This window comes from Dermacentor variabilis, chromosome 7 (genome assembly GCF_050947875.1).
Source record: "Dermacentor variabilis isolate Ectoservices chromosome 7, ASM5094787v1, whole genome shotgun sequence".
NCBI lineage: Eukaryota > Metazoa > Arthropoda > Arachnida > Ixodida > Ixodidae > Dermacentor > Dermacentor variabilis.
In genome coordinates this window covers 108520306-108534985 of record NC_134574.1, presented here as the reverse complement: position 1 = coordinate 108534985, position 14680 = coordinate 108520306, and the positions used below count along the sequence as shown (strand labels likewise).

At 47.1% G+C, this 14680-nt stretch overlaps 1 protein-coding gene across 2 annotated transcripts in view; it reads left to right on the top strand.

Annotated features, from left to right (window-relative positions):
- Positions 1-14680, top strand: part of LOC142587011 (protein-cysteine N-palmitoyltransferase Rasp-like) — a 54337-nt gene that overhangs the window by 17812 nt on the left and 21845 nt on the right. The window contains exons 3-6 of one of the 2 annotated variants that reach the window (XM_075697881.1): positions 1798-1865; positions 7934-8044; positions 8745-8939; positions 13463-13696. In XM_075697881.1, coding sequence (XP_075553996.1) covers positions 1798-1865; positions 7934-8044; positions 8745-8939; positions 13463-13696 — 608 coding nt within the window. The remainder of the gene's footprint in view (positions 1-1797; positions 1866-7933; positions 8045-8744; positions 8940-13462; positions 13697-14680) is intronic. The other variant, XM_075697882.1, reaches the window with a different exon arrangement.

The following is a 14680-nucleotide window of genomic DNA, read 5'->3' as shown; positions in this document are numbered from 1 at the left end:
TTTTAGATGTATGCTCAAACGTTCCGCGGGGGTCTGTTTTGGGACCACTCCTGTTTATTATATATATTAATGGAATTGTAGACGTGGCGGACTCGTCTGTATCTTTGAAGTTATTCGCAAATGACTGCATCCTATTTACCCCTGTCAATTCTGTCTCCGACAAAATCACCTTCAATAACACTTTAAATAAATTGGCAGAACTGTGCGCTAAATGGGAAATGGTAATTAACCATCAGAACACTGTGCACGTGTGCTTCACTAATTAACACAACAAACTTCCCTTTGCCTACCAAATAAAAAACAACTCCCTTGAAGAGGTTCAGCAGTTCAAATATTTAGGACTGACATTAACTTCCAGTCTTAACTGGTCTACCAATATAAGCACTCCCACCACAGCCCGAAAGAAATTAGGCATTTTGAAACATAAGTTAGGCGAATTTTCCCCCTCTCTAAGACTGATTACATGCAAACATTTTCTCAGACCCTCTTTGGAATACGGCAGTGCTGCTTGGAATCCTTTTACTCAGACAGAGGAAGAAAAACACTGAAAAAAATCAAAGATAAGCGTCCGCTACGTTTACAAACGCTTCAAACCTCTTTACTCACCTTCGGCGATGTTACAATTGGCCGAACTTTAACCACTTGCTCAAAGGAGAAATACAGCACGTTTTTATTTCTTAGCTTCTGCTTATTTTGGTAAGCAGGCATTAAAGCCTTACGACTACTTGAAGAAACCCACTGGTCGAGCCTCACGTCATAAGCGCAGTCAAAACATCAAACCTGTATTCGCAAGGGCTAATTCATATAAATTTTTATTCTTCCCGCTTACAATTACAGAGTGGAATTCATTACCATCGACTTCACCCTTACTACGTAATACGTTGTGATTTGATAACATGGGTGTTTTCTTTTTTTTTTCTTGCACCCTCTCCTGCGTGAACTATTCTCCTCAGTATTGTCTCGAATAGATGAAATTAAGAAATAGAACTTCAAAGAGAAAATTACCATCCACCCCACTTGCAGCGCGAATCTGCAAAGGAAACCTGCAGGGGTTTCTTTTGTAGCTTCGTTCCTTTATAGTGTCACGGGGCGCTGTCTCGACCATAAGGTTCAGCACTTCATCGCCTTACAATTATATTGTAAATACGTTTTCCTGTTGTGCCTGCCTTCACGTAACTTCGTGCGACAAATCGGGTGAATGACCACTTCTCTCTTTCATGAGTTTCCCTCCGCCTTGCGGGCTCCTGCAGAACTGTTTCGCTAGCTATACGAGCCAGGTATACGAACCCATTCGAAGAACGGTTACGCCCCTGAGCTGTCTTCAGATCGTGGAAGGATATACAAATGTGTGACATCTATATAGGAGGCACTGAGATCTGGCTCCACGCTGTAAGTGGCCGGTGCTCCGAGGGAAAGCAGGCGATTGGCATGCTCAGTCATAAAAACGGACAAAAATTGCAACAAAGCGTCGATGTCGTTTGACGTCCCGCTTCAGGGATGAACGAATAATTCTCAATCTTCTTTTTTATTATTCCTTCTCACACAGTTGCTACTCTTCCTCTTGTAATCGGAAATATCTTTTGTAACAACTGAAACTTCCAGTCCTTGTGCTTTGTTACTGCGAAGTTCAGAGGCACAAGCAGATTGAGAGACGTTGGTGTAGATGTTATTCCACCAACCTTCGATTTTACGAAAATTCCTACTCACCCAAAATTGAAGTGCTCTCTGTAAGACTAAAGACTCATCTGTAGTTATTTATGACATCGCAATGACACACTCATTTCGTCTGCTTCTTAGGCACCTTTCTTGTGCAGCAGATGCCACGTGCCTTCAGAAACAGTCCATATGGGCTTAAGCAAAAGCAGGTAAGTCACTGATCGTCATAAGAAGTGTCATGGCGGTTATTTTTAATGCAAATGGTGAGATGTAGGCGCGCGCGCTATAGATTTGGTAGTGAAATCTCTTCATGACTTACCCTACGCAGCTGACGATATGGGTTACGAGTGCTGCTTAAGCACAGGAAAGCCGAGATTTTACAGCGAAGCTACTTTATCCACTATCGTGTCTGCGTGTAAACAAAAGTCCCCAAGATAGTGCAATACCGGCCCGACCCGCGGCGGAGGTGAAGCAGGCGTTAAGCACTCCCCATACGTGGGCCGATCCCAAATACAATTCAATGCCGGGTCGACCCGCGGCGGAGGTGAAGCAGGCATTAAGCACTCCCCATACGTGGGGCGATCCCGAAGATAGTGCAATACCGGCCCGACCCGCGGCTGAGGTGAAGCAGGCGTTAAGCACTCCCCATATGTGGACGTGGGTCGATCCCGAAGTTAGTGCAATGCCGGGCCGACCTGCGGCGAAAGTGGAGCAGGCGTTAAACACTCCTCATACGTGGGCGGATCCGGAATATAGTGAAATGTCGGGTCGACCGACGGTGGAGGTGAAGCAGGCGTTCAGCACTCCCCCATACGTGGGCCGATCCCGAAGATAGTGCAATACCGGCCCGACCCGCGGTGCCGGTGAAGCAGGCGTTAAGCACTCCCCATACGTGGGCCCATCCCAAGCATAGTGCAATGCCGGGCCGACCCACGGCAGAGGTGAAGCAGACGTTAAGCACTCCTCATACGTGGGCCGATCCCAAATATAGTGCAATGCTGGGTCGCCCGCGGCGGAGGAGAATCAGGCGTTAAGCCCTCCCCATACGTGGGCCGATCCCGAAGATAGTGCAATAGGCACCCGCGGCGGAGGTGAAGCAGGCGTTCAGCACTCCCCATACGTGGGTCGATACCGAAGTTAGTGCAATAGGCACCCGCGGCGGAGGTGAAGCAGGCGTTCAGCACTCCCCATACGTGGGTCGATCCCGAAGATAGTGCAATAGGCACCCGCGGCGGAGGTGAAGCGGGCGTTCAGCACTCTCCATACGTGGGCCGATCCCAAATATAGTGCAATGCTGGATCGACCCGCGGCGGAGGTGAATCAGGCGTTAAGCACTCCCCATACGTGGGCCGATACCGAAGATAGTGCAATAGTCACCCGCGGCGGAGGTGAAGCAGGCGTTCAGCACTCCCCATACGTGGGTCGGTCCCGAAGATAGTGCAATACCGGGCCGACCTGCGGCGGAAGTGATGCAGGCGTTAAACCGATCCGATCCCCAATATAGTGAAATTTCAGGCCGAACCACGGTGGAGGTGAAGCAGGCGTTAAGCACTCCCCATACGTGGGCCGATCCCGAAGAAGTGCTATACCGGCCCGACCCGCGGTGCCGGTGAAGCAGGCGTTAAGCACTCCCCATACGTGGGCCGATACCAAATATAGTGCAATGCCGGGTCGACCCGCGGCGTCAAGCACTCCTCATACATGACCCAATCCCGAAGATTGTGCAATACCGGCTTGACCCGCGGTGCCGGTGAAGCAGGCGTTAAGCACGTGGGATGATACCAAATATAGTGCAATGCTGGGTCGACCCGCGGCGGAGGTGAAGCAGGCGTTAAGCACTCCCCATACGTGGGCTCATCCCAAGGATAGTGCAATGCCGGGCCGACCCACGGTTGAGGTGAAACAGGCGTTAAGCACTCCCCCTACGTGGACCGATCCCGAAGATAGTGCAATACCGGCCCGACCTGCGGCGGAAGTAGAGTGGCGTTAAACACTCCGTGGGCTGATGCGTGGGCTGATCCCGAATATGCTGAAATGTCGGGCCGACCCATGGTGGAGGTGCAGTTCGTCATTAAGGGGCCCACATGCACCGCTTCGTTGGTCATCCTTCTTCACAGGGAGGAAGGGCACTGAGCTTTTTAATAGGGGCCCACAAGTTCATGGTGTCCCAACCAGCGACTGCTTTGCATTCCCTTATTTTACCGGAGCGAACGCCTTACCGGAGTAAAGCCATTCCCAGCACTGTTACGGCTGTGGAAGAAAATTCTAATAGTAGCTGTTGCGAAATAAAATCGTGGAATGTTGCAATACGTACACTTGTTACGTGTTTAATCTGTTTGAACCTCCAGGAAAAGAGTCAAAAGTCGTTCTCGGGTCAGCAGGCTCATCTTAAAGCCGTAACCGTAGCGTTAACATGGTGGAAGCAAGAAAGGGGAACACGACAAATGCTGTAGGCTTTCGTCTCGTTACCTTTCCTTGTGTGTGTGTGTCAGTCAGGTTAACGCTACGGTGAGTGGCAATTGGCAAGAAAGTAGAGCTTAGCTAAATCATTTGTATTTTGGACATTTACCACCAAGACAATTGGGGTTTTCCAGATGGAAGTCGCGCAAAGCGGCGGCCATCTTCAGCCAAAGGAATTCAACATAGGCTATACGCTAGCGAAAAACAAACTATATACGGGCGCTCGATCGAAAAACAATTTCGAAAACGTGGCGAGTTATCGTTCAATCTTCTTCATCTACGTGACAAGAGCCAAACCGATAGCATTTATCAGCATTTGTTTCTCATGATTGTTTCCCGTTACCATTATCTGCTATTAATGAGAAATCAGATTAAATTTGGTGCTATACAGACCTGAGCCGCCTTGTCGATTGGGGTCACTATACTTGTTTGCGCAAAGCTTACGTAGAGTAACCTAGCTCAGGGGCACCCAAGTGGGAACCCAAACCAAAGGAAGCGGTTTCCGTTCGACGCGTGTACACTGGTGAAGCGCCATGAGTTAGAAGCACCCTAGGTTTCATTGCTCCTACTCTAAAACTCCTTAATGTTCGTGAGCGTAATCAAAACTTGCTCTTTCTGAAGACAGCCATGGAAATATGGGAAATAGTTTCCACCTCTTTGCTCGACGCTTAGAGAAGCAAGGTCAGCCTCATTAGAGTTTTCCTCGGGATGTTTCTTCCTGTGTCCTATTTTTCCCGCTTCTTTTTATCCTGTTTTCGCCTATCTCTATATTTATCTTTAATTGCTAATGTTCACCGCTACGCAATCCCTGCAGTGAGAGCAATGAATCTGCAATTGAAATACCCTTTCTTGTATATTATGATTAAAAAGACGGTTTATCGTCCTCCTCGATGCAAAGTGCACATGCGCAAGGAATTTCACGTGGAGCACGCGGAGCACGAGCTGGCCTCTCGTGCAGAGGCGACCGCGTAAATGTGGTGCACGTTCTCGAACTGCGGAAAAAAAAAAGAACAAAACGCATGTGATTAAACTGACTTGGCACACCGTTCCCCTATTTTCTGGTGTTCGCCTACATTGTCATCGCTTGACAGAATCGCGAAGTAGTGGACATCATGACCGCAAAAGAAACATGTCGGTTTAGTATCATTTCGTTGAATTAATTTTCTATTCTAAGAGAACCACAATGGGCAGGTTTTTCTGCCCCTCGCGTTGGTAGTTGGCAACCTGCTCCTGCCTTCTTTTTACCTCTAATGAAATAAGCTCATCCCGCCGCCGCCACCACAAGTGACCATTGACGTAATATCTCATTCATTACGATGTTAGGGTCCTTAGTGTGTCAGATATGCCTGGTTCGTCCTGTCAGTTACACTTCGTGAACATGGATTAAGAGCAAGCGTAAAAATCTAGTCTCCCAAACGCATCTCCGCAATTTCTGCAGATGAAACTCTGCTGTGAGCACCACGTGGTGACTCAAAGCACTCATACTTGCTATGACGAATATGTAGGATAGCGTCTATCCTACTAAATTTCTCGCATAAGCGCCATACCTAAAACTTTGACGGAGCGACGACACCAGTTTGGCGTGCCGAAAGATATTTCCGGAGCACGTATAGTGGCACTTGGTTGTCCCATGTGTTGGACTGCAAACATAGCGTCTTGCGTGGGTGCGAGGACAAGAGTAAAACGCTGGCCTTGTGCCATCGCAGTTAGATACACATGCATCGTCAAATAAGCTACCTCGGTATAGCTTTCACGTTGAATTAAAACACCTGCACGACAATCGTTAGCTCACCGGGGCTTAAAACCAGAGCAGACAGCACATATATCAATCGAAAGCAGGGGTGTTTGTACGTAGCTGCACGTCCTGCATGGCGAGAATATAACTTGTTAGAAGAAACACGAAAGTTTCTCGTTACTAAGTCAAACACTCATTGCTGTTACACAAGCGACCCAAATACCAAACGCCAAATGTCGCTGCGCCAAATGAAGCGTTGTTTGGGACTTCTTTCCCAGACCATAATAAGAAGCAGCCTATTTTGTGTCCATCATCATCATCATCATCATCATCATCATCATCATCATCAGCCTAGTTACGCCCACTGCAGGGCAAAGGCCTCTCCCATACTTCTCCAACTACCCCGGTCATGTACTAATTGTGGCTATGTTGTCCCTGCAAACGTCTTAATGTCATCCGCCCACCTAACTTTCTGCCGCCCCCTTCTACGCATCCCTTCCCTTGGAATCAAGTCCGTAACCCTTAGTGACCATCGGTTATCTTCCCTCCTCATTACATGTCCGGCCCATGCCCATTTCTTTTTCTTGATTTCAACTAAGATGTCGTTTACCCGCGTTTGTTGCCTCACCCAATCTGCTCTTTTCTTATCCCTTAACGTTACACCCATCATTCTTCTTTCCATAGCTCGTTGCGTCGTCCTCCATTTCAGCAGAACCCTTTTCGTAAGCCTCCAGGTTTCTGCCCCATATGTGAGTACTGGTAACACACAGCTGTTATACACTTTCCTTTTGAGGGATAGTGGCAACCTGCTGTTCATGATTTGAGAATGCCTGCCAAACGCACCCCAGCCCATTCTTATTCTTCTGGTTATTTCAGTCTCATGATCCGCATCCGTGGTCACTACCTGCCCTAAGTAGATGTATTCCCTTACCACTTCCAGTGCTTCGCTACCTATCGTAAACTGCTGTTCTCTTCCGAGACTGTTAAACAATACTTTAGTTTTCTGCAGATTAATTTTCAGACCCACCCTTCTGCTTTGCCTCTCCAGGTCAGTGAGCATGCATTGCAATTGGTCTCCTGAGTTATACCGGACAGGCCGCCATTTTGTGTCCACTGCGGAGCAAAGCCTTCCCCAGCGATCTCCAATTACCTCTGCCTTGCGCTAGGTGATACCCAACTTGCACCTGCAAATTTTCTCATTTCTTCACACCACCTTATTCTCTGCCGTCCGCGACTGCACTTCCCTTTCCTTGGCACCTTCTGGTGAAACGGAGCGCGTGCAATGCCAGGTGATTTCAGAATCTTTTCGTCCATTAGCATTTCTTTTAGTTATGATCCCGTGGCTATAATGGTAAGGATACCGATAAGGCAATGTGCTTATGCAAAGTTATCAAGGCGAAAGCGTTAAGTGCCTCGTTGGAATGGCTCACACCCAAAAAATGCGGCGTTAGTCGGGTGGTTTAAAAAAAAAAGTTGACGAGTAGTACAAAAATTATCCTCATCAGCAATCGCTCATACCCGAAAAAAAAATGTAACAATCTGGAATGGCTCATACCTCCGTAAGCAAGCAAAGATGCAATGGCTAAATATGAATGAAGGCACGAAAGAAAAAAGAATGAAGGAAAGAAAGAAAGGAAACATCAACATGAGGAATGGCTCATATCCCTTTAAGCAAGCAAAGATGCAATGACTGAATTTAAAAGAAGAAACGAAAGAAAGAAAGAACGAAACAAGGAACGAAATAAAGAACGAACGAAAGAAAGAAAGAACGAAAAGAACCTTTAGATAGAGCTTTAGGCGCTCGGCATGTGTCGTTGAGGAAATCGACCTACTGGTCAATTCGTTCACTTCCCATGCAGCTCGCTATGTCTTGCAAGAAGTCTGACTCCTCCGACCGGATAACTTAATGCATTACCACGTGTGCAGCAGGCTTTCGCCTTCACGTGTTGCAGGAGTGTGACATGCTGCCGATCTTGTAAGAGTGCGTGAGCGTTATGCGCCCTACGACATCACCACGCGCTGACACGTTTTATTTGCCAAAATTCATACTTGCTAACAACACTGCTTCGTCGGACCACGCAGGTTGTGAAGAATTGGGGATGGGAGACAACAAAATACATCATCACCCAAACTTGGAAGTGGTACCTCTTACATCCCGTGCTGGGCCGGACAATCGCCCATGTCGCGCCGCCGGTAAGCAACTGCGTTCTTCACCCTCGAATTGCACGCATAGCCCACGCAAGTAGTCTCTCTCGAAATTCAGAGATGCGTAAACATAGATAATTCCACCGCCACCAACAAAGAAAGTTGAAAGTCTCAGAAGGCTCAAGTTAAAATTTATCACTAAATTTAGCAGCTGAATACCGAAAACTATAATCAGGGACCGAGGGCCATATAATTCGAAACTGTTCCTTTCTCGTTTTATTCCAATCTCCCGGCGTCGAGATTACGGCCACGCCGAGGAAATTATCGGGCCGTACAATCCTTCTTCTCCTTCGATTCTATTCATTTCTTATAACTGTAGTACATAACTAGTATAACTAGTATTATAACCAATATGGGCGTTAACTTAGGTGTTGTGTTACGCCAGCCAATGGCGAAAGACCAAAATAAAATAAAGTAAAAAGAAAGGGTAAAATAAAACGGTTTCGAATTAACCTCTCTGCTTTTCTATGGAACCTGCAACGGTCGTATTCGCGCTGTGCTTCCTATTGTGTGCGCAGTGCGCTCATTCTCTCCCGTTTTCCCTCTTTCAATTCCACCCTTTCTCACACGCCAGTGCAGGGTAGAAAATTGGACGCTTGTCTGATTGACCTCCCTGCCTTTAGTCCCCTTGCTTCCTCTCTTTCTGTCCTTCTCTCTTTTCACCCTCTCATCGCCACCCTTCTCGCAGCTGGTTCCAGTCTTCTACGCTGCCTACTCGTCCCTGTTCATGACCTTCACCTTCGGCTGGGAGGTGACGCTGCTGTTCCTGGGGCAACACGCCGCGTTCTATGCCGCGGCCGCAATGCGCATCCCAGCTCTGTGCTACGTGGTCGCGGCCGTGATCCATTGCCAGAAGTTTTTTCTCCCTTTCGAGCCATTCAACGTGAGTCGGTGAATTATCCTCCTTGTAGAGTTTGCATGTCACTCATTCTCTGTGCGTGCGTGCGTCTGCGTGTGCGTGTGTGTGCGCATGTGCGTGTGCGTGTGCTGTGTGTGTGTGTGTGTGTGTGTGTGTGTGTGTGTGTGTGTGTGTGTGTGTGTGTGTGTGTGTGTGTGCGTGTGTGTGTGTGTGTGTGTGTGTGTGCGTGTGTGTGTGTGTGTGTGCGTGTGTGCGTGTGCGCGTGTGCGTGCGTGCGTGCGTGCGTGTGTGTGTGTGTGTGTGTGTGTGTGTGTGTGTGTGTGTGTGTGTGTGTGTGTGTGTGTGTGTGTGTGTGTGTGTGTGTGTGTGTGTGTGTGCGTGTGTGTGTGTGTGTGTGTGTGTGTGTGTGTGTGTGTCATTTTTAGACAGCTATAAGAAATTCAGGCTCCCCGTTATGTTACGAAATCAGACAAGTACCACTGTTGCAATGCGAAGCCAATAAGCCGACCAAAAGGTTTTGTCACGACCTTGCGTTAACTGTGGCACAGACATTCTGTGTCAATGCCAATTGCAACAAAATTTTGGACCGCGTAAGGAGACCGGTTTCCGATACAAGGCAACCTCCGCTCACTATTTTACGTTTTAAATACGAGAGGATGCATCACAATAAGCTCGCAAATATGGTCGCTTTTGATACCATAACATAAGAAGAAAGAAAACGCCGGCATTATTGCTCTCCAGAAATTAACGCAGGACGATGACCACAAGGGCGGCTCCTCAGCATGATTTTCGAGTTAAAAGGGGCTGGAGCAGATACTAGAGGCCATGGTATGAGATTCGCATCACATTCGCTAAGTGCCAAGTACATGCATTATCTGCTTGTTTTATCTGGAAACCGTTGTTAAGAGAACTGTACACTTACCTACGTTGATGGCGGCTTTATGAACGTTTATTTATTTATTAGATTATTTATTCATTCATTCATTCATTTGTTCATTCATTCATTCATCCATTTTGCACACCCTCGTGCTCCTACATATCTTATTTTGTTGTAGCGCAAGCTGAACAAGGACAACAGAAAGGCACATCTGACACACGCAGCGCTGTGTCTGTGTTAGGTGTGCCTTCCTGTTGTCCTTGTTCAGCTTGCGCTACAATAAAATAAGATATCCCATACCAACGAGCCCCTGTAGCTAACCTCATGCTCCGAGGCAATCTAGAGGAGAGTGGGTTGCATAATATAACAGTAACAGAATGAAACACGGCGTGTTATGCAATTTTAGTGTCATGAGTGCAAAAGAAATATCGAGCTAACTAAACTACGTTCATCTAACTCAAAACAAAGACAAACAAACAATAATAAAAAATGAGGAGGGGTGGTAATGCACCGAATGAACGCGCGAGATTGTCTCAGTGAAAGCGCACATCTATAGAACGACAAAGGGGAGAGTGATCAGACATAGAGACAAGATTGATATAATACTAGATACTCCTCCTTTACAACCAACTCAGCTAAAGTTAATATTTCGTTCCCGTTAACTCTTAAGCCTCGATCCGCTGTAATAATTTATTGTGCTTGCGTTTGCCTAAATTTCGTCCATCTGCCATAAATGTCCTTGTGGTTTCCAGTATTATAATGCTTTCTAAAGCTTATTTGGCAACGGGAGTCCTTATAGCGCATCCCACTATTACCATTACCTCCGAGCTCTTTAGATGACAATAGATGACAACACAGAGCGTCTAAGTGCTGCCATTCTGCAGTTGTGGGAAGACTACACAGAAGGAGTTCAGAAGGATGTCAGTATTAATGTACAGTGTGAGTGAGAAAACATTATTTGAAATCAGAACAATGTATCTCAAAATAATATTACTTATTCTAGGAATGACTTTGTGCACAGTGACTCGAGTTCGTTCATGTTGTCTATTTATTATTATTATTATTATTATTATTATTATTATTATTATTATTATTATTATTATTATTATTATTATTATTATTATTATTATTTGTGTTGGTCCTCACCGGTGCTCTTAAGGTGCCCTTTCAAATATATTAATACTGCATTTCACTCATTTAACAAACGTATATTTTTCGCCTAAATTGAACGGATTAAACGGAAGCGTACGGCTTCCAACCTCTCCTGTAGGACGCCGGTTAACTCGTTATACCCATACCTAATACACCCATGGTGAGTCTGAGCAAACATCATCCTCCTTTATCGGCTAACACATGTGCGACTGTTGTTTTTGCACTCGCTGAAATTTATGTGATTAGTAATTGCCCGCGTACATGCAACGATTATAAGTGTGTTGCGAACTAAGCGCATCACAATACTCGGACGCAACAATGAATGAAACGAAATGGGTGTTTTTTTTTTTCGTCGAAAGCCTGCAAAAACAAATTGAATTCCGAGGTGTCACTTACCAATGCCACGATTTGATTTTCAGCCACGCCGTCCTGGGAGACTGGATAAATTTTGACGTTTGGGGGATCTTTAACGTGCCCCCGATGCACGGGTCATGGGCGTTTTTGCATTTCGGTGCCATCGAAGTGCGGCCGCCGCGGTCGGGATTCGATCCCGTGACCTCATCCTTAGCCCCGCAGCGCCATCATGGCCGCTAAGTCAGCGCGGCAGGTCGCAAGAACAAATCACGCGTATCTGGGAATCAATGTCTTGCGGCGCATAGTCTAATCGATGGAACGACGCGTTTTTCTTGTGTCATTGTCGGTGCGCCGTTGAATCCGAACTTCGCTCCGCTGCGCCGACGTAGTTGTCGTGGTGTTGCAACGCTGCGTGAACGGTCGTCACCGCGTGAACGCGACTGTCTGCTTACAATGTCCAAATTTAATGAGACGTCCTTTAAAAAAAATCAACGAAGATTATCGTCCCTGTAAACAAAATATGCACTGTTTTTCGGCACGCTGTGTTTGTCGCCTTGTTATTCCCTTTTTCTTTTTTATCTTTCTTTTTTTCTAGTTGAAGCACCGTCGTTCTGAGAGGTACTTGCACAGCTGCACCTAGCACACCAGCGCAGGCCGACTGCGAGACTCCCGATCGTTCGCGAACTTTGTCGCAAACGTGTGTCCTTTTTTTTTCTTTTGCCGTGCATAGTAGTGTTACAGTGAACTAGAACACCTCTAGTAGGGCTACACTCAACGTGCAACGCGGAGAGCGTCGTTTCAGCCATCGACCTGGGCCGATTCTGAGGGCGGAGCTGTGTAGCATAACGTCTCAAAGCGCTAACTAGGGAACGAGGAGGGAAAGTGACACTTTTTTTTTCATTTTTGTGCTTAAATTGCTGCTGTGCGACTCGACGCATGCGCCAAGCTTCTCAAAGCGCTCGCCTACACGAGGTGAATCGAGAGCTGGTGTAAGGTTGTTACTTGCTCGTCCCGTGCATGCGCCCGTGGGCCTAATGGGCAAAGCATCGGGACTCGGTGCTGGGGGACCCTGGTTCAGATTTCACCGTCGGCGACGTAAAGTTTTCGTTATTATTGCGCTACATGGAGCTACCCGGCCGGATACCTGGCGTGCGAAGAAAACCCGGGCAGTGAATCCTATAAATGCTTCTTTTTGAAACGTCTCATTAAACGCTTCGCCCGGTCCATTTATTTTCAGTTATAGTACATCCTTTCGAATTTCTCGTCCCTCTTCTTGTCGATCGCTACTTTTCGTGTTCGGGCCATTTGAAGCCTATGCAAATGGGTTCTATTGTTTCGCGCTTTGTTACAAAATTCTGTGTTGCTCCATGCCACGTAATATCCGTCCATTTATTTGAACTCTTCGTGCGTGACTGACCGTCATCCTGCTGTTTTGCCAACTCTAACGGGGTCGGGACCTCGTCAAGCTGCTCAAGCTTTTAGTTCCGTACTCCTCCTATCCAAAGGAAATGAAGTTGATTGATTGATTGATTGATTGATTGATTGATTGATTGATTGATTGATTGATTGATTGATTGATTGATTGATTGATTGATTGATTGATTGATTGATTGATTGAAATGTGAAGTAATTGGTGGGTATCGATGTTATTGAAGGGACACAACAAGGAACAAAAAGTATTACGCTAGCGCTTTAAGGCTTTAGATTTTACGCACTTACCTAAAGCTTCGCGTTAATATTGTCACCCAGCTATTCCAACTAAAACAGTTTACCACTGACAGATTGGGAAAAAACGTCTGCCTTTAGTGATGGCTGGTCCTCGGAGAGCGCGCGCGCAACCACGAACTTCGTCGTTCTCGCCTTAAGGGTCCCGTGTCATCACGTGCAAACTTATTTCGCATCAATATTACCGGAGCACCGATGCAGTCCCGATGGTGGTCGAGAAATTATGAAACTCTGTTACGAGCGGAACGTGCACCGCGTTGTGTACGCCGGAGATGATTTTAGCGCCAAGTGCAGCGGTCGAGATGCGGCAAGCGAGACGAACTGTCCTGAAGGACAGGACTCTGGGAGCGATAGCACGTTCACAGAGCTGAGGCATACGCTAGACTCGGCAAGTTGTGTGTCCCGCAGCTAGCTGCAGGGCGTCTTCTTTTTTCTCCAGTACATGTATCCCAGGTACGGCGTGATGCCCTACAGGGCAGCCTACGTCGTCTTCCACTGGAACCTCATGCGCGGACTGAGCTTCAGCGTGGACTTCGTCCGAGCCGAGCGCCAGAAGCCCAGCGGGGACAGCCGGAGCAGGTGGCCGCCGTACTGGCAGTCGCTGGCCTACTTCATCTACCTGCCCACAGTCTACCTGGGACCGCCGCAGAACTACGACCACTTCGTCGCTCAGGTTTTGGCAAAACTGTGCAGTCCTTTTGGTACTTAGTTTCAGCCCCCGCTTAGATGACGCAAACGTACGCGGAACACACAAAAAAAGTATTCCGGGACTTTGGTCGAGCAGCTGCCGCAAGAACAAGGTCACAAAAGCGTAGCGGCGCTTCTTGAACGCGATCGGACTCCATCCCAGCCGGCAGCTATGGTTTCAATTATTCGGGGGGCGGGGTGACTTACTCGCCTGCTCCCTATCTTTCTATCTTATTATTCCATGTTCAAGGGTAGGGTATAAAGCCGGATGCGACTCTGCTCTACTCAATTTTTTCCTTTCTTTCTTTCTTCCTTCCTTTCTTTCTTTGTGCTTTGGTGAAGCGGCCTCCGATGCTGGACTTTTGTCAGCACTGGAACTTCTATCCCCGCTGAACATGGCGACGCTGACTTCGCCCGCTTTCATGACAAGAAACAGGCTTATTGACCATTCATGCGCGAGAGAGGAGGAAAGGTTGGAACAAAAGAATACAGGGACGTTTCTCGAAGTTATCTTGGTTGGCTGCACTGCCAGAGGAAAAATGACTGGGGATGGGAAGACCTAAATAAGACGCAAGAACGCAGAAGAAACACGGATGGCCGATTCGAACCACCCAGCCTACTTAGGTTTGCGTTGAATGTTTTATGAGCGTCAGATTAAAAAAAAATTGATACGTTCTATTAAATGGCCAGCCGTATAATTTCTTTTATCTCTCTCTCTTTGCACTGAGGAACGAAACAAGGAGTAGGTGGCCTCGAGAAGGCAATAGGGAAATAGAAGTCGGTAACTAAGGGGTCCCGCGAATGTTTCTCACAGCAGCGTGAAAAAGCCAAGCGCGCTCTAACTTATTGCGTACCTATCGCACGCTGAGCGCGCAACTCATCACCTTTTTTTTTTTTTTTTTTTTTTTTTTTACGTCACGCACGAATTCGCACTGTCAACGCCTTTTACGAGACGCCGCTCCCAACGATT